Here is a 20,999-nt window from a genome sequence, read left to right as displayed (position 1 = left end):
ACTGTTCCATGGGTTGAACAAGGTAAGGTTGTATTTTGTGGTGTTAATTTATTGAACATTAATCTTCAAACATTTGGGAATAAACAAGTAAGTCTTGATCACCCATGGAAGCATAACCTTTAGGGAAGTAAAGGATTTTCTGTTAGTAGTATCTCTTTTTGTCCTCTCGTATAATTGTTTCTCATTGGTTACATTCTTATTATCATGCCACGTTTCAAACTCCTCACACTTTTAGTTGTGTATCTTGCATTAATCTTATTATTTCTCAATGAATGCAGTGTTTTTTAAGATATTGTAGTGTTTTTGTTTTCATGTAAAATCTTTTTCAAATATTAGTGGCCACCAGTCCTACATTATGGCACTTATTACTTCACTCTTCTCATGCCTTTTTTTCCCCTAAAATGCACCTTTTTGTGTGTATTCTATTCTGTCCATAGTCAAACCAATGAATACATTTTCAGCCATTAAAGATGTCTACAAAGAAATCACTGTGTATGATAAATGTATTTTTAAGTCAGTCTGCTGTTTCTTACACATGAATCATAAGTGATTGGTGCATAGTGTTATGGATGCTTATTTGTAATTTTATTTGGACTAGTTAACTTTACTCTTCATAGCTTATGACACTGATAATGTGGAAAAAGAACCAAATTTTAATATGCTATTTAATTCGACATAAATACTTTACTTCCCAAGAGCTTTATCACCTCATGATTAGTTGAGTGAACTTTGTTAGATTAGGTAACATCTGATTAGTGTTTTCGCTTGCTTTTATTTAATAAGATATCTGCACCATAAAATCACAAATGAAACCACATGAAACAGCCTAGTGTATTTTCTCACAGCCACAAAATCGCACAAGCGTGTACAGGCCATGACTTACGCTCAGGCTGAACTCCTAGTCAAAGTTGATCCTGAAATCCGCTCCAGTAGCCTTCCCTCAGGTGTTCAGCCACCCGAGGGAAAGAAGAAAGGCAAGTGTGACAAGCTTGCCTCAGACATTAGACTAGACATCTCTTACCTACTAATGGGAATTGTTCCTGTATATAGAGATGTTTATGGTGGTGGAACTTACACAGCTTTGACCATCGACACTTTATGAAATTATAGTGAGCAGTTTACTTTAGCTATGAGAAATTATTTTCATATAACAAAGCATGAGTTGTGTGTACATAATGCATTATCTGAGTAGTTATGATAACCCAACTACATCTGTTCCCTTAGCCATATATATTTATTTTTCCTTGTTAGCCATTGGATGACTTATTATTAGTCTTACTGACCCTGACTGCCAGGTTTGGTGGTGGTTTATTAATAACGGTAGTTATATGTATGTACTCGTTTATATCCTGTTCCATAATTCCAAGTTAAACTTGTATTCCAGAATGAATATCAAGTTATAGCACCACAGGTATTCAAAATGGCTTTTGCTTCAACTAATTATATGGTTTGCATTTGTGCCAAATAGAATTGGGCATGTAAGTTCATATCATGACTTATAAGTATCGGAGTGGAATCTTGAGACTGCTGTATGGTGATTTCTCTTGTTTCACCAAGAATTTTCTTCTTCAACTTCTTCAACTTTGTTTATATTTTTAGGTCTGTGGTTCAGCTTTGGAGGTCACAAAAAAGGTAGAGGATCTGGACGAACTGTAAGCCAGACACAGCACCATCCTGTATGAGGACCACCTTGGTTGCCTATCATGAAATCTTGTCACAAGAGCTGAAGGAAATCGGCATGACCTGAAGTTCTTTAATCACTTCAGTGTTTTTCAGTCACTGTTAACATTTGAAAGTGATTTTGGTTTTTTATGTGTACATGTTTTAATATTTTTTATATGATGTCATCACTAATAGATCAGTCTGTGAGTCAGTTTCATAAGCTGTGACTCATATTTTAACTCTTATTCATAGATGTGCTACTATTGATTCTGTAGTATCATTTAGCATCACATATGATGCGTAGCAAACCAAAGCTGAAATATTTTTTTTCTTAGATCTTTCTGAATGTCTTGGACTTTATGCAGTGATCAAACCCCAAGCAATTGGGAGTCTAGTCATCTTCAGTAATCTTAGAATATGGAATGAATGAGCAAATAGGTAGTGAACAAGTGTTCCAATAATTTATGTAACTTTTGTATGAGATGGAAGAACAAACGAAGCTTATGCCACCTGCAGGTTTAGGTAGCAGTATCTTGAGCTGTTTTTTTATTTCAAAAATCTGAAGGCCTTCACATAAATGGTTTTGCATTGTCACTAGCTAAGTTTTTTGTAAGTGCCATTTTTTTTTTTTTTTTACAGAAGTCACTAGTGTTCTATTTGTCTATGTTTTTAATGCTAGTTCCCTTGGGAAATCCCCATCAAGGGAACAGCCACAGCAAAATTCACCACTTACCCCTGTCCTGACAGTTCTCCTTTGCATATGTATACACTATGTCATGCATTCTACCCCCATTTCTACCCCTCTGGTACTTTTCCACATATCACATCAAACCGTTTTAGTTATACTGTCTTACACTCTCCTTGTAATCTTTCAGTATTGCATTCTTTTTACATGCCGAAACCACTACATTTCACCCTCTCTAATAGCTCATTACCACAGGTAAAATTCTAGACCTCTCTGACATCCACTGTTCATGTTTCAGCTGCATAGGACAACATAGTATACTGCAGATAGGCTTGTCTCTAGCGACAAGCCTATCTGCAGATATACTATGTTGTCCTATGCAGCTGAAACATGAACAGTGCATGTCAGAGAGGTCTAGAATTTTACCTGTGGTAATGAGTTATTAGTGAGGGTGAAATGTAATGCTTTCAGGTGGTTTCATGTAAAAAGAATGCAATACTGAAAGATTACAAGGAGAGTGTATGACAGTACAACTAAAACGGTTTGATGCGAGAGGAATCAATGTGATATGCGGAAAAGTCTAGGTAAAGTGGCTAGAGACAAGCCTATCTGCAGATAGGCTTGTCTCTAGCCACTTTACCTCACCACAACACTCCATCTCTTGACTTCCTACTTTTGCTTTCATGTCTTATAACTCTATCCATGTGTTAAAAAGCCGGGGCGACATCATGCAACCGTATCCACACCTGTGTATTTTGCAACTTTTGCTCAACTCTCCATCTACATGTATTTACCATCTTATAGTTGTCTTTTAAACTGTCCTATACCTAATATATCCATAATAACATCCCTTGGTGTCAAATGCTGTAGTCTTTATTTTGTACTGGTTGCACAATGTCCATACTGAAGGTATGACTGAAAATGAAAAAGCTTTTTCTGAATATAATACATACTCAGGTTTTCTACAGAATTAATTAAATAGCTGTTTGGTGTGTAAAAATCAACTAAGGTGAGATATGTATGTGTCTAGTGACATGTAATATGGGCTATATTTGAATAAGTTGCTGTTAGACTGTTTTGCATTATGGGAACACATTTTTGATAATGTTGGAACTGTGGCTGTAGCATTACAGCCAGCCTTATTCAACGGAATTCTAAAACTTTAAGCAAAAGGATCTCTCGCATAAAGATGATACTTCAAACATTACTTCCTGAAAACCAACTTGCATGTTTTATGTACGATATTTACCCTTGTTTTTTATGTTATAGTTTATCCTGTACAGTGATATAAATATATGTATTTGTTGTAAAAATGTATATATGAAATGTTTCTTTTGACTTTCTTATTTGTTTTCCTAAACCTTATATCAAATATCAGTAAATTATAAAAAAAAAAAAAAAGGATTTAAATATATATAAGAAAAACTGCAATTTCAATATTGACAAAATTTTACAATTTCAGGAAATTAAATTTGTACTGAATCAGTTTTGCCTAATTAAATGTTTTTGAAATTTTCCATGTATAAACTGACTGCTCTAAAATTTCAATATTTTAATTTCATTAAATGCACATGAAAAAATTTTTACATTTAAATGTATAAAAAAATTTTCTTTTATGTAAATATTTAAAAAATTGACCTTTTTACCTTTGTATTGTTGTAGCCAAAGCCAAGAATACCCTCAAAAACAAGGAACAAACAAGAGGTATCCTATTTATTCTCTTCTATATCAAATTTTTACCCTACCTTAGTCAGGTTCCTTGGTCATTATGAAGTTACAGATAACAGGTTTCTATCATACAAAGTGATAAATGGACATAAAATGGCTTAGGACATATTTAAATTGAAGTACACAAAGTATATTTCCTCAATCACATATTTTCTAACATACCCATCTATGCCTTAGCAGACACAACTCTACAACCTTAGTCCTCTTTCATCCTTCATGGTATAATCTTCAATCAACTCTTTGGTAACCAAAGCTCTTCATGTCCTCCGTATTCAAACAATTCTGTCTAGTACTCATGGAGATTATTTTATTACATAGGTCTGATGGTAGACCCCAAAAGTCTACCACCAGACCTATGTAATCTGTAAACAGGAAATGATTCCCAGCAATATATAGGTAGACCTGATTCAACAAATAAATAATGGACAATAGCAATCTAATGATGATATTTAACTACAGTAAAAGTCAAATAAAATACCCGATTTTATATGTATGTGGGTGGGTTGGGCCATTCTTTTGTCTGTTTCCTTGCACTACCTCGCTAACGCGGGAGACAGCGACAAAGCAAAATAAATAAATATAAAATAAAATAAAAAGTCCCAAGTATTTGCCTCCAACACCCTTTTGCGAGGTAGCGCAAGAAAACAGACAAAAGAATAGCCTAACCCACCCACATACACATTATACATAAACACCCTTAAATGCACATATACATACCTATACATTTCAATGTATACATACACAAACATATACACATATTCATACATGCTGCCTTCATCCATTCCCGCCACACATGAAATGACACACCCCTCCCCCTACTTGCGCCCGAGTTAGCACTAGAAAAGAACAAAAGCCATATTCATCTACACTCAAAATCTAGCTGTCATGTGTAATGCACTTAAACCACAGCTCCCTTTCCACATCATGGCCTCGCAGACCTTTCCATGGTTTACCCAGACGTTTCACATGTCCTGGTTCAATCCACTGACAGCACATTGATCCCGGTACACCACATCGTTCCAATTCACTCTATTCCTTGCACGCCTTTCACCCTCCTGTATGCTCAGGCCCCGATCGCTCAAAATCTTTTTCACTCCGTCCTTCCAATTTGGTCTACCTCTTCTCCTCGTTCCCTCCACCTCTGACACACATATCCTCTTTGTCAATCTTTCCTCACTCATTCTCTCAATGTAACCAAACCATTTCAATACACCCTCTTCTGCCCTCTCAACCACACTCTTTTTATTATCACACAACTCTCTCACCCTTTCATTACTTACTTGATCAAAACACCTCACGCCACATATTGTCCTCAAACATCTCATTTCCAACACATCCACCCTCCTCTGCACAACCCTATCTATTGCCCATGCCTAAACCATATAACACTGTTGGAACCACTATTCCTTCAAATATACCCATTTTTGCTTTCTGAGATAACGTTCTCGTCTTCCACACATTCTTCAACGCTCCCAGAACCTTCGCCCCCTCCCTAATCCTGTGACTCACTTCTGCTTCTAGGGTTCCATCCACTCCCAGATATCTAAAACACTTCACTTCCTGCAGTTTTTCTCCATTCAAACTTACCTCCCAATTTACGTGTCCCTCAACCCTAGTGAACCTATTAACCTTGCTCTTATTCACATTTACTCTCGGCTTTCTTCTTTCACACACTTTACCAAACGGTCACCAACTTCTGCAGTTTCTCACCTGAATCAGCCACCAGCACTCTATCCTCAGTGAACAACTGACTTACTTCCCAAGCCTTCTCATCCCAATAGACTACATACTTGCCCCTCTCTCCAAAACTCTTGTATTCACCTCCCTAACAACCCCATCCATAAACAAATTAAACAACCATGGAGACATCACGCACCCCTGTCGCAAACCAACATTCACTGGGAACCAATCAATTTCCTCTCTTCCTACATGTACACATGCACACAAGTTTTACACACGTTGTACACACAAGTTTTTATCGAGGATGTAAGGCCTTACATCCTCGATAAAAACTTTTAACTGCTTCTAACAACTTGCCTCCCACGCCATATATTCTTAATACCTTCTACAGAGCATCTCTATCAACTCTATCATATGCCTTCTCCAGATCCATAAATGCTACATATAAATCCAATTGCTTTTCTAAGTATTTCTCACATACCACTTCTGAAACCACAATGCTCCTCCCCAACTGATGCTCTGTACATACCTTGATCCTCTCAATCAATACCCTCCCATATAATTTCCCAGGAATATTCAACAAAGTTATACCTCTGTAATTTGAACACTCACCTTTATCCCCTTTGCCTTTGTACAATGGCACTATACATGCATTCTGCCAATCATCAGGCACTTCACCATGAACCATAAATATATTGAATATCCTCACCAACCAGTCGACAACACAGTCACCCCCTTTTTAATAAATTGCACAGCAATACCCGCCGCCTTGCCGGCTTTCATCTTCCATAAAGCTTTCACTACCTCTTCTATGTTTACCAAAACACCCTATATCTCCCACTCTATCATCAAACACATTCAACAAACCTTCAAAATAATCACTCCACCTCCCTCTCACTTCACCACCCCTGCCGCAAACCAATCACTTTCCTCCCTTCCTACTCGTACACATGTCTTACATCCTCGATAAAAACTTTTCACTGCTTCTAACAGCTTGCCTCCCATGCCATATATTCTTAATACCTTCCAGAGAGCATCTCTATCAACTCTATCATATGCCTTCTCCAGATCCATTAATGCTACATATAAATCCATTTGCTTTTCTAAGTATTTCTCACATACCACTTCTGAAACCACAATGCTCCTCCCCAATCTGATGCTCTGTACATACCTTGAACCTCTCAATCAATACCCTCCCATATAATTTCCCAGGAAGAGTCAACAAAGTTATACCTCTGTAGTTTGAACACTCACCTTTATCCCCTTTGCCTTTGTACAATGGCACTATACATGCATTCTGCCAATGATAAGGCACTTCACCATGAACCATACATATATTGAATATCCTCACCAACCAGTCGACAACAGTCACCCCCTTTTTAATAAATTCCACAGCAATAACCACCACCTTTCATCTTCCATAAAGCTTTCACTACCTCTTCTATGCTTACCTAAACACCCTATATCTCCCACTCTATCATCAAACACATTCAACAAACCTTCAAAATACTCACTCCACCTCCCTCTCACTTCACCACTACTTGTTGTTACCTCCCCAGTTGCCCCCTTCACCGATGTTCCCATTTGTTCTCTTGTCTTACGCACTTTATTTACCTACTTCCAAAACATCATCTTATTCTTACTAAAATTTGATGATACTCTCTCACCCCAACTCTCATTTGCCCTCTTTTTCACCTCTTGCACCTTTCTCTTGACCTGCTGCCTCTTTCTTTTATGCATCTCCCAGTCATTTGCACTATTTCCCTGCAAAAATTGCCCAAGTGCCTCTCTCTTCTCTTTCACTAACAATCTTCCTTATCCCACCACTCAACTACCCCTTCTAATCTGCCCACCTCCCACCTTTCTCATGCCACAGGCATCTTTTGTGCAAGCCATCACTGCTTCCCTAAATACATCCCATTCCTCCCCCACTCCCCTTACGTCATTTGTTCTCACCTTTTTCCATTCTGCACTCAATCTCTCCTGGTAGTTCCTCACAAAGTCTCCTTTCCAAGCTCACTTACTCTAACCACTCTCTTCACCCTAAGATTTTCTGTTCTTTTCTGAAAACCTCTACAAATCTTCACCTTCGCCTCCACAAGATAATGATCAGACATCCCTCCAATTCCCTCTCTCAGCACATTAACATCCAAAAGTCTCTCTTTCATGTGCCTATCAATTAACACGTAATCCAATTATACTCCCTGGCCATCTCTTCTACTTACATAATGTATATCTCTCTTTTTAATAAACCAGGTATTCCCAATCACCGGTCTTTTTTCAGCACACAAATCTACAAGCTCTTCACCATTTCCATTTACAACACTGAACACCCCATATACACCAATTATACCCTCAACTGCCACATTACTCAGCTTTGCATTCAAATCACCCATCACTATAACCTGGTCTCAAGGTGTGTTTTCTCCACCATACACGTGTTGTCTACATCTAGTCGAAATCCAACATTATATACAGTATTCTCATTGTGGCATCTAGGAAGTGCATTACTGTCCTAACAGGGCTCTGATAAATGTCATAGACATTATGAGCCATTTACAATAAACGTATAAGAAACTCTGGCTGAGCCTCATTAAACCTGACAACTGACAAATCTTTGTATTACAGCAACAGATTAAAAGTGTGAGAAACAGAAAACACAACTGAAAATATGTCCCTATGACATGGATTTCTAATAATCATATTTAGCTAAGTAATGATGTGGTATATGTTTGATACAGATTTTTCAACAAAACGAAAATTTACAGCAAAATAATGCTATCACAACTACAGACGCAGGTCTTGATACAAACCAATGCGCTTCAAATATGAGATTAAAGTATTCCTGCTAAATTCCAATTTTTCTTGTCACTAACTTTCACTCGTGTACTATTATTCATAATGATCAAAATGTACATGAAATGCTGATGAATGGGTACTTATACTGAGTGATAATGACAGACTGCATCTAGAAATCTGCTTTGTGATAAATGATAACTTCTAATTCAACAAATGATTCATGAGCAATGACAATCTAATGATGATGATATTAACTACAGTAAAAGTGAAACTTTCAAATAAAAAATCTGATTTTATAAAACATTAACAGCTTACACCTTACCTGGATAACTAGAACATAAATATAAGAATGATTTTACAATATTTACTTCGTATATTTTATGTTGCGAGGGGACTATAATACACCATGTTCATGGTATTCCCTTTAACGCAAACCTATACACCATAATGCTGCTAGCTCCACGATGGGTTGTATCCTTTCCAGTTATTACCTGGAGACACAAATATTCTAAGTCCCCCATAAAAGAAGGTAATAACACCCTTGTATCCAGTTCTTGGTACTCCAGCCTATATGAAAAATAAAATAGGGGAAATTTGGGTTAAAATCAACATCCCAGAAAGAACAACATACTGTATCTAAATAGTAATCAAAATTATTGAGAAATAAACTAAAATATTCTATAGAATAAGTACTTGCTGTGCTCTTACAACTTTTGTTCCTTAAAGTGATTTACCATATTAATCATTAAACTCGAGTAACTTGCAGAAAACTGATCATATTGTTTCCTATTATGATATGGAAAAACATTCAAAAGTAAAGGATATGGACAAACAGCTAATATAACATGTCTTATATGGCCATAGTACAGCAATGATGTTAAAAGTATTGATCACCATGAAGGTGGTAAGATAGTAGAGGAAGAACAAGGAAGATTGAGTGCAGAATGGCAAAAGGTGAGAGCAAATGGCATGAAGGGAGTTGGAGAGGAATGGGATGTATTTAGGGAAGCAGAGATGGCTTGTGCAAAAGATGCATGTGGCATGAGAAAGGATATTGAGTGGTGGGATGATGAAGTAAAGTTGTTAGTGATAGAGAAAAGAGAGGTGTTTTGACAATACTTGCATGAAAGCAGTGCAAATGACCAGGAGATGCATAAAAGAAAGTTTCAGTAGGTCAAGAGAAAGGTGCAAGGGTTGAGAGTTGGGGTGAGAGTATCATTAAACTTTAACTGGGAGGTAAGCTTGAATGGAGAAAAACTAGAGGAAGTGAAGTGTTTTAGATATCTGGGAGTGAACTTAGCAGCGGATGGAACCATGGAAGCAGAGGTGAGTCACAGGGTGGGGGAGGGAGCAAAGGTTCTGCGAGTGTTGAAGAATGTGTGGAAGGCAAGAATGTTATCTCAGAGAGCAAAAATTAGTATGTTTGAGGGAATAGTGGTTCCAACAATTTTATAAGGTTGCGAGGCATGGGCCATACATAGGGTTGTGGAGAGGAGGGTGGATGTGTTGGAAATGAAATGTTTGAGGACACTATGTGGTGTGAGGTGGTTTGATTGAGTAAGTAATGAAAGAGTAAGAGAGATGTGTGGTAATAAAAAGAGTGTGGTTGAAAGCGCAGAAGAGGAAATGGTTTGGACACATCAAGAGAATGAGTGAGGAGAGATTGACAAAGAGGATATATGTGTTAGAGGTGGAGGGAAGAAGGAGAAGAGGGAGACCAAATTGGAGGTGGAAGGATGGAGTGAAAAAGACTATGAGCAATCGGGGCCTGAACATATACAGGAGGGTGAAAGGCATGCAAGGAATAGAGTAAATTGGAACGATTTGGTATACTGGGGTCGACGTGCTGTCAATGGATGGAACCAGGGCATGTAAAGTGTATGTAATGTCTGCTTATTTGGGCACTTATGTATATGTATATATATGTGTATATGAGAAGAGTGGGAGGTGGGTTGATTAGAAAGGGTAGTGAGTGGTGGGATGAAGAAGTAAGATTATTAGTGAAAGAGAAGAGAGAGGCATTTGGACGATTTTTGCAGGGAAAAAATGCAATAGAGTGGGAGATGTATAAAAGAAAGAGACAGGAGGTCAAGAGAAAGGTGCAAGAGGAGAAAAAGAGGGCAAATGAGAGTTGGGGTGAGAGAGTATCATTAAATTTTAGGAAGAATAAAAAGATGTTCTGGAAGGAGGTAAATAAAGTGCGCAAGACAAGGGAGCAAATGGGAACTTCACTGAAGGGCGCAAATGGGGAGGTGATAACAAGTAGTGGTGATGTGAGAAGGAGATGGAGTGAGTATTTTGAAGGTTTGTTGAATGTGTTTGATGATAGAGTGGCAGATATAGGGTGTTTTGGTCGAGGTGGTGTGCAAAGTGAGAGGGTTAGGGAAAATGATTTGGTAAACAGAGAAGAGGTAGTAAAAGCTTTGCGGATGATGAAAGCCGGCAAGGCAGCAGGTTTGGATTACGAGTGGAATTTATTAAAAAAGGGGGTGACTGTATTATTGACCGGTTGGTAAGGTTATTTAATGTATGTATGACTCATGGTGAGGTGCCTGAGGATTGGCGGAATGAGTGCATAGTGCCATTGTACAAAGGCAAAGGGGATAAGAGTAAGTGCTCAAATTACAGAGGTATAAGTTTGTTGAGTATTCCTGGTAAATTATATGGGAGGGTATTGATTGAGAGGGTAAAGGCATGTACAGAGCATCAGATTGGGGAAGAGCAGTGTGGTTTCAGAAGTGGTAGAGGATGTGTGGATCAGGTGTTTGCTTTGAAAAATGTATGTGAGAAATACTTAGAAAAGCAAATGGATTTGTATGTAGCATTTATGGATCTGGAGAAGGCATATGATAGAGTTGATAGAGATGCTCTGAGGAAGGTATTAAGAATATATGGTGTGGGAGGCAAGTTGTTAGAAGCAGTGAAAAGTTTTTATCGAGGATGTAAGGCATGTGTACGTGTAGGAAGAGAGGAAAGTGATTGGTTCTCAGTGAATGTAGGTTTGCGGCAGGGGTGTGTGATGTCTCCATGGTTGTTTAATTTGTTTATGGATGGGGTTGTTAGGGAGGTAAATGCAAGAGTTTTGGAAAGAGGGGCAAGTATGAAGTCTGTTGTGGATGAGAGAGCTTGGGAAGTGAGTCAGTTGTTGTTCACTGATGATACAGCGCTGGTGGCTGATTCATGTGAGAAACTGCAGAAGCTAGTGACTGAGTTTGGTAAAGTGTGTGAAAGAAGAAAGTTAAGAGTAAATGTGAATAAGAGCAAGGTTATTAGGTACAGTAGGGTTGAGGATCAAGTCAATTGGGAGGTAAGTTTGAATAGAGCAAAACTGGAGGAAGTAAAGTGTTTTAGATATCTGGGAGTGAATCTGGCAGCGGATGGAACCATGGAAGCGGAAGTGGATCATATGGTAGGGGAGGGGGCGAAAATCCTGGGAGCCTTGAAGAATGTGTGGAAGTCGAGAACATTATCTCGGAAAGCAAAAATGGGTATGTTTGAAGGAATAGTGGTTCCAACAATGTTGTATGGTTGCGAGGCGTGGGCTATGGATAGAGTTGTGCGCAGGAGGATGGATGTGCTGGAAATGAGATGTTTGAGGTCAATGAGTGGTGTGAGGTGGTTTGATCGAGTAAGTAACGTAAGGGTAAGAGAGATGTGAGGAAATAAAAAGAGCGTGGTTGAGAGAGCAGAAGAGGGTGTTTTGAAATGGTTTGGGCACATGGAGAGAATGAGTGAGGAAAGATTGACCAAGAGGATATATGTGTCGGAGGTGGAGGGAACGAGGAGAAGTGGGAGACCAAATTGGAGGTGGAAAGATGGAGTGAAAAAGATTTTGTGTGATCGGGGCCTGAACATGCAGGAGGGTGAAAGGAGGGCAAGGAATAGAGTGAATTGGAGCGATGTGGTATACCGGGGTTGACGTGCTGTCAGTGGATTGAATCAGGGCATGTGAAGCGTCTGGGGTAAACCATGGAAAGCTGTGTAGGTATGTATATTTGCGTGTGTGGATGTATGTATATACATGTGTATGGGGGTGGGTTGGGCCATTTCTTTCGTCTGTTTCCTTGCGCTACCTCGCAAACGCGGGAGACAGCGACAAAGCAAAAAAAAAAAAAATGTGTATATGAGTATCCGGATGGGCCATTGTTTGTCTGTTTCCTGGCGCTACTTCGATGACATAGGGGACAGCGACTAAGTATAATAATAATAATTATATATTTATCTTTATTACACTTTGTCGCTGTCTCCTATGGTAGTGAGGTAGTGCAAGGAAACAGACGAAAGAAGGGCCCAACCCACCCACATACACATGTACATACATCAACGCCCACACACGCACACACGCACACACACAAACACACACATATATTTCATTTATTTATTTTGCTTTGTCGCTATCTCCCATGTTAGCGCAAGGAAAGAGACGAAAGAATGGCCCAACCCACCCACATACACATGTATATACATACATGTCCACACACGCAAATATACATACCTATACATCTCAATGTATACATATATATACACACACAGACATATACATATATACACATGTACATAATTCATACTGTCTGCCTTTATTTATTCCCATCGTCACCTTGCCACACATGGAATAACAACCCCCTCCCCCCTCATGTGTGCGAGGTAGCGCTAGGAAAAGACAACAAAGGCCACATTCGTTCACACTCAGTCTCTAGCTGTCATGTAATAATGCACTGAAACCACAGCTATATATATATATATATATATATATATATATATCCCTGGGGATAGGGGATTAAGAATACTTCCCACGTATTCCCTGCGTGTCGTAGAAGGCGACTAAAAGGGGAGGGAGCGGGGGGCTGGAAATCCTCCCCTCTCGTTTTTTTTTTTTTTTTTTTTCCAAAAGAAGGAACAGAGGGGGCCAGGTGAGGATATTTCAAAAAAGGCCCAGTCCTCTGTTCTTAACGCTACCTCGCTAACGCGGGAAATGGCGAATAGTTTAAAAGAAAGAAAATATATATATATATATATATATATATATATATATATATATATATATATATATATATATATATATGTATATATATGTATATACATATATATATATAAATATGTGTATATATGTGTATATACATGTGTATGGGGGTGGGTTGGGCCATTTCTTTCGTCTGTTTCCTTGCGCTACCTCGCAAATGCGGGAGACAGCGACAAAGCAAAAAAGAAAAAAAATATATATATATATATTTTATTTATTATACTTCTCGCTGTCTCCCGCGTTAGGGAGGCAGTGCTAGGAAACGGATGGAAGAATGGCCCAACCCACCCACATACACATGTATATACATACGCGTCCACACATGCACATATACATCCCTCATGTGCGCAAGGTAGCACTAGGAAAAGACAACAAAGGCCACATTCGTTCACACTCAGTCTCTAGCTGTCATGTATAACAACCAAAACCACAGCTCCCTTTCCACATCCAGGCCCTACAAAACTTTCCATGGTTTACCCCAGACACTCCACATGCCCTGGATCAATCCATTGACAGCATGTCAACCACGTTATACCACATCATTCCAATTCACTCTATTCCTTGCGCGCCTTTCACCCTCCTGAATGTTCAGGCCCCGATCGCATAAAATCTTTTTCACTCCATCTTTCCACCTCCAATTTGGTTTCCCACCTCTCCTCGTTCCCTTCACCTCTGACACACATATCCTCTTTGTTAATCTCTCCTCACTCATTCTCTCCATGTGAACAAACCATTTCAAAACACCCTCTTCTGCTCTCTCAACCATACTCTTTTTTATTACCACACCTCTCTCTTACCCTTTCATTACTTTCTTGATCAAACCACCTCATACCACATATTGTCCTCAAACATCTCATTTCCAACACATCCACCCTTCTCTGCACTACTCTATCTATAGCCCATGCCTTGTGACCATACAACTTTGTTGGAACCACTATTCCTTCAAACATACCCATTTTTGCTTTCCGAGATAATGTTCTCACCTTCCACACATTTTTCAATGCTCCCAAAACTTTCGCCCCCTCCCTCACCCTGTGACTCACTTCCGCTTCCATGGTTCCATCCGCTGCCAAATCTCACTCCCAGATATCTAAAACACTTCACTTCCTCCAGTTTTTCTTCATTCAAACTTACCTCCCAAATGACTTGTCCCTTAACCCTGCTCTATCAAATAACCTTGCTCTCATTCACATTTACTCTCAGTTTCTTCTTTCACACACTTTACCAAACTCAGGCACCAGGTTTTGCAGTTTCTCACCCGAATCAGCCACCAGCACTGTATCATCAGCGAACAACAAGTGACTCACTTCCCAAGCCCTCTCATCCACAACAGACTGCATACTTGCCCCTCTCTCCAAAACTCTTGCATTTACCTCCCTAACAACCCCCCATAAACAAATTAAACAACCATGGAGACATCACACACCCTTGCCGCAAACCGACATTCACTGAGAACCAATCACTTTCCCCTCTTCCTACTTGTACACATGCCTTACATCCTCAATAAAAACTTTTCACTGCTTCTAACAACTTGCTCCCACACCATGTACCTTAATACCTTCCCAGAGCATCTCTATCAACTCTATTATATGCCTTCTCCAGATCCATAAATGCTACATACAAATTCATTTGTTTTTCTAAGTATTTCTCACATACATTCTTCAAAGCAAACACCTGATCCACACATCCTCTACCATTTCTGAAACCACACTGCTCTTCCCCAATCTGATGCTCTGTGCATGCCTTCACCCTCTCAATCAATACCCTCCCATATAATTTACCAGGAATACTCAACAAACTTATACCTCTGTAATTTGAGCTCTCACCTTTATCCCCTTTGCCTTTGTACAATAGCACTATGCAGGCATTCTGCCAATCCTCAGGCACCTTACCATGCGTCATACATACATTAAATATCCTTACCAACCAATCGACAACACAGTCACCTCCTTTTTTAATAAATTCCACTGCAATACCATCCAAACCCTCTGCCTTGCCAGCTTTCATCTTCTGCAAAGCTTTTGCTACCTCTTCTCTGTTTCTCAAATCATTCTCCCTAACCTTCTCACTTTGCACACCACCTTGACCAAAACACCCTATATCTGCCACTCTATCCTCTAACACATTCAACAAACCTTCAAAATACTCCATCTCCTTCTAACATCACCACTACTTGTTATCACCTCCCCATTAACCCCCTTCACCGATGTTCCCATTTGCTCTCTTTTCTTATGCACTTTATTTATCTCCTTCTAGAACAACTTTTTATTCTCCCTAAAATTTAATGATACTCTCATTTGCCCTTTTTTTTTTTTCACCTCTTGCACCTTTCTCTTGACCTCCTGCCTCTTTCTTTTATATATCTCCCAGTCATTTGCACTATTTCCCTGCAAAACTTGTCCAAATGCCTCTCTCTTCTCTTTCACTAATACCTAGGAGTGGATTTAGCAGTGGATGGAACCACGGAAGTGGAAGTGAATCACAGGGTGGGGGAGTGGGCAAAAGTTCTGGGAGTGTTGAAAAATGTGTGGAAGTCGAGAACATTATCTTGGAAAGCAAAAATAGGTATGTTTGAAGGAATAGTGGTACCAACAATGTTATGTGGTTGCAAGGCGTGGGCTATAGATAGAGTTGTGCGGAGGAGGGTGGATGTGCTGGAAATGAGATGTTTGAGGACAATATGTGGTATGAGGTGGTTTGACCGAGTAAGCAATGAAAGAGTAACAAAAAGAGTGTGGTTGAGAAAGCAGAAGATGGTGTTTTGAAATGGTTTGGTCACATGGAGAGAATGAGTGAGGTAAGATTGACAAAGAGGATATATGTGTCAGAGGTGGAGGGAACGAGGAGAAGTGGGAGACCAAATTGGAGGTGGAAAGATGGGGTGAAAAACATTTTGAGTGATCGGGGCCTGAACATGCAGGAGAGTGAAAGGCGTGCAAGGAATGGAGTGAACTGGAACAATGTGGTATACCAGGGAAATTATATGGGAGGGTATTGACTGAGAGGATGAAGTGATGTACAGAGCATCAGATTGGGGAAGAGCAGTATGCTTTCAAAAGTGGTAGAGAAAATGTGTATCAGGTGTTTGCTTTGAAGAATCTATGTGAGAAATACTTAGAAAAAGAAATGGATTTGCATGTAGCATTTATGGATCTGGAGAAGGCATATGATAAGAGTTGATAGAGATAATCTGGGAAGGTTTTAAGAGTATATAGGTGGGAGGCAAAATGCAAGAAGCAGTGAAAAGTTTTTATTGAGAATGTAAGGCACGTGTACGAGTAGGAAGAAAGAAAAGTGATTGGTTCCCAGTGAATCTTGGTTTTTGGCATGGCTGCGTGATGTCTCCATGGTTATTCAATTTGTTTATGGATGGGGTTGTTAGGGAGGTGAATGCAAGAGTTTTGGAGAGAGGGGCAAGTACACAAACTGTTGTGGATGAGAGGGCTTAGGAAGTGAGTCAGTTGTTGTTCGCTGATGATACAGTGCTGGTGGCTGATTCAGGTGAGAAATTGCAGAAGCTGATGATTGAGTCTGGTAAAGTGAGTAAAAGAAGAAAGCTGAGAGTAAATGTGAATAAGAGCAAGGTTATTAGGTACAGTAGGGTTGAGGAACAAGTCAATTGGGAGGTAAGTTTGAATAGAGGAAGTGAAGTGTTTTAGATATCTGGGAGTGGAATTAGCAGTGGATGTAACCATGGAAGTGGAAGTGAGTCAGGGTGGGGGAGGGGGTGAAGGTTCTAGGAGAGCTGAAGAATTCGTGGAAGGCAAGAACATTATCAAGGAAAGCAAAAATGGGTATGTTTGAAGGAATAGTGGTTCCAACAATGTTATATGGTTATATGGGTGGATGTGTTGGAAACTGAATGTTTGAGGGTAATATGTGGTGTGAGATGGTCTGATCAAGTAAGTAATGAAAGGGTAAGAGAGATGTGTGGTAATAAAAAGGGTGTGGTTGAGAGCAGAAGAGGGTGTATTGAAATGGTTTGGTCACATGGAGAGAATGAGTGTGGAAAGATTGACAAAGAGGATATATGTGTCAGAGGTGGAGGGAACGAGAAGTGGGAGACCAAATTGGAGGTGGAAGGATGGAGTGAAAAAGATTTTGTGCTATCGGGGCCTTTATTTATTTTACTTTGTTGCTGTCTCCAGCGTTAGCAAGGTAGCGCAAAGAAACAGACGAAAGAATGGCCCAACCCACCCACATACACATGTATATACATACACATCCACACATGCACATATACATACCTATACATCTCAATGTATACATATATATATACAGACACACCCACACATATACATATATACACATGTACATAATTCATACTGTCTACCCTTATTCATTCCCGTCGCCACCCCGCCAAATATGAAATGACAGCCCCCTCTCCCCGCATGTGCGTGAGGTAGCACTAGGAAAAGACAACAAAGGCCCCATTCATTCACACTCAGTCTCTAGCTGTCATGTATAATGCATCGAAACCACAGCTCCCTTTCCACATTCAGGCCCCACAAAACTTTCCATGGTTTACCCCAGACGCTTCACATGTCCTGGTTCAATCCATTGACAGCACATCGACCCCGGTATACCACATCGTTCCAATTCACTCTATTCACTGCACGCCTTTCACCCTCCTGCATTTTCAGGCCCCGATCACTCAAAATCTTTTTCACTCCATCTTTCCACCTCCAATTTGGTCTCCCACCTCTCCTCGTTCCCTCTACCTCTGACACATATATCCTCTTGGTCAATCTTTCCTCACTCATTCTCTCCATGTGACCAAACCATTTCAAAACACCCTCTTCTGCTCTCTCAACCACACTCTTTTTATTACCACATATCTCTCTTACCCTTTCATTACTTACTCAATCAAACCACCTCACACCACAAACAGTCCTCACACATCTAATTTCTGGCACATGCACCCTCCTCCACACAACTCTATAGCCCATGCCTCGCAACCATATAACATTGTTGGAACTACTATTCCTTCAAACATACCCATTTTTGGTTTTCAAGATAATGTTCTCGACTTCCACACATTTTTCAACGCTCCCAGAACTTTCGCCCCCTCCCCCACTCTATGATTCACTACCGCTTCCACGGTTCCATCCGCTGCCAAATCCACTCCCAGATATCTAAAACACTTCACTTCCTCCAATCAAACATACCTCCCAATTAACTTGCCCCTCAACCCTACTGTACCTAATAACTTTGCTCTTATTCACATTTACTCTCAGCTTTTTTCTTTCAAACACTTTACCAAACTCAGTCACCAGGTTCTGCATTTTCTCACCCGAATCAGCCACCAGCGCTGTATCATCAGCGAACAACAAGTGACTCACTTCCCAAGCTCTCTCATCCACAAAAGACTGCATACTTGCCCCTCTTTCCAAAAAACTCTTGCATTCACCTCCCTAACAACCCCATCCATAAACAAATTAAACAACCTTGGAGACATCATGCACCCCTGCCACAAACCAACATTCACTGAGAACCAATCACTTTCCTCTCTTCCTACACGTACACATGCCTTACATCCTCGATAAAAACTTTTCACTGCTTCTAACAACTTGCCTCCCACACCATATATTCTTAATACCTTCCACAGAGCATCTCTGTTAACGCTATCATATGTCTTCTCCAGATCCATAAATGCTACATACAAATCCATTTGCTTTTCTAAGTATTTCTCACATACATTCTTCAAAGCAAACACCTGATCCACACATCCTCTACCACTTCTGAAACCACACTGCTCTTCCCCAATCTGATGCTCTGTACATGCCTTCACCCTCTCAATCAATAATTTCCCAGGAATACTCAACAAACTTATACCTCTGTAATCTGAGCACTCACTTTTATCCCCTTTGCCTTTGTACAATGGCACTATGTAAGCATTCCGCCAATCCTCAGGCACCTCATCATGAGTCATACATACATTAAATAACCTTACCAACCAGTCAACAATACAGTCAAACCCTTTTTTAATGAATTCCACTGCAATACCATTCAAACCCGCTGCCTTGCCAGCTTTCATCTTCCACAAAGCTTTTACTACCTCTTCTCTGTTTACCAAATCATTTTTCCTAACCCTCTCACTTTGCACACCACCTCGACCAAAACACCCTATATCTGCCACTCTATCATCAAACACATTCAACAAACCTTCAAAATACTCACTCCATCTCCTCACATCACCACTACTTGTTATCACCTCCCCATTAGCCCCCTTCACTGAATTTCCCATTTGCTCCCTTGTCTTACGCACTTTATTTACCTCCTTCCAAAACATCTTTTTATTCTCCCTAAAATTTAATGATACTCTCTCACCCCAACTCTCATTTGCCCTCTTTTTCACCTCTTGCACCTTTCTCTTGACCTCCTGCCTCTTTCTTTTATACATCTCCCACTCATTTGCATTTTTTCCCTGCAAAAATCGTCCAAATGCCTCTCTCTTCTCTTTCACTAATAATCTTACTTCTTCATCCCACCACTCACTACCCTTTCTAATCAACCCACCTCCCAGGCTTCTCATGCCACAAGCATCTTTTGCACAAGCCATCACTGCTTCCCTAAATACATCCCATTCCTCCCCCACTCCCCTTACCTCCTTTGTTCTCACCTTTTTCCATTCTGTACTCAGTCTCTCCTGGTACTTCCTCACACAAGTCTCCTTCCCAAGCTCATTTACTCTCACCACTCTCTTCACCCCAACATTCTCTCTTCTTTTCTGAAAACCCCTACAAATCTTCACCTTCGCCTCCACAAGGTAATGATCAGACATCCCTCCAGCTTCACCTCTCAGCACATTAACATCCAAAAGTCTCTCTTTCGCGCACCTATCAATTCACACATAATCCAATAACACTCTCTGGCCATCTCTCCTACTTACATACGTATACTTCTGTATATCTCGCTTTTTAAACCAGGTATTCCCAATCACCAGTCCTTTTTCAGCACATAAATCTACAAGCTGTTCACCATTTCCATTTACAACACTGAACACCCCATGTATACCAATTATTCCCTCAACTGCCACATTACTCAGCTTTGCATTCAAATCACCCATCACTATAACCCGGTCTTGTGCATCAAAACCACTAACACACTCATTCAGCTGCTCCCAAAACACTTGCCTCTCATGATCTTTCTTCTCATGCCCAGGTGCATATGCACCAATAATCACCCATCTCTCTCCATCAACTTTCAGTTTTACCCATATCAATCTAGAATTTACTTTCTTACACTCTATCACATACTCCCACAACTCCTGTTTCAGGAGTAGTGCTACTCCTTCCCTTGCTCTTGTCCTCTCACTAACCCCTGACTTTACTCCCAAGACATTCCCAAACCACTCTTCCCCTTTACCCTTGAGCTTCGTTTCACTCAGAGCCAAAACATCCAGGTTCCTTTCCTCAAACATAC

General features: G+C 40.0%; 1 protein-coding gene across 1 annotated transcript in view; it reads left to right on the top strand.

Annotated features, from left to right (window-relative positions):
- RhoGEF3 (Rho guanine nucleotide exchange factor 3) overlaps window positions 1–3,690 on the top strand; it is a 296,106-nt gene extending 292,416 nt beyond the window's left edge. The window contains exons 18-19 of the mRNA XM_071681260.1: window positions 846–974; window positions 1,600–3,690. Of these exons, the coding sequence (XP_071537361.1) occupies window positions 846–974; window positions 1,600–1,682 (212 nt within the window). The 3' untranslated portion in view covers window positions 1,683–3,690. The remainder of the gene's footprint in view (window positions 1–845; window positions 975–1,599) is intronic.
- Window positions 3,691–20,999: the final 17,309 nt, after the last annotated feature.

This window comes from Panulirus ornatus, chromosome 32 (genome assembly GCF_036320965.1).
Source record: "Panulirus ornatus isolate Po-2019 chromosome 32, ASM3632096v1, whole genome shotgun sequence".
In the NCBI taxonomy this organism is placed as follows: Eukaryota; Metazoa; Arthropoda; class Malacostraca; order Decapoda; family Palinuridae; genus Panulirus; species Panulirus ornatus.
This window is presented reverse-complemented; position numbering and strand designations above follow the sequence as displayed.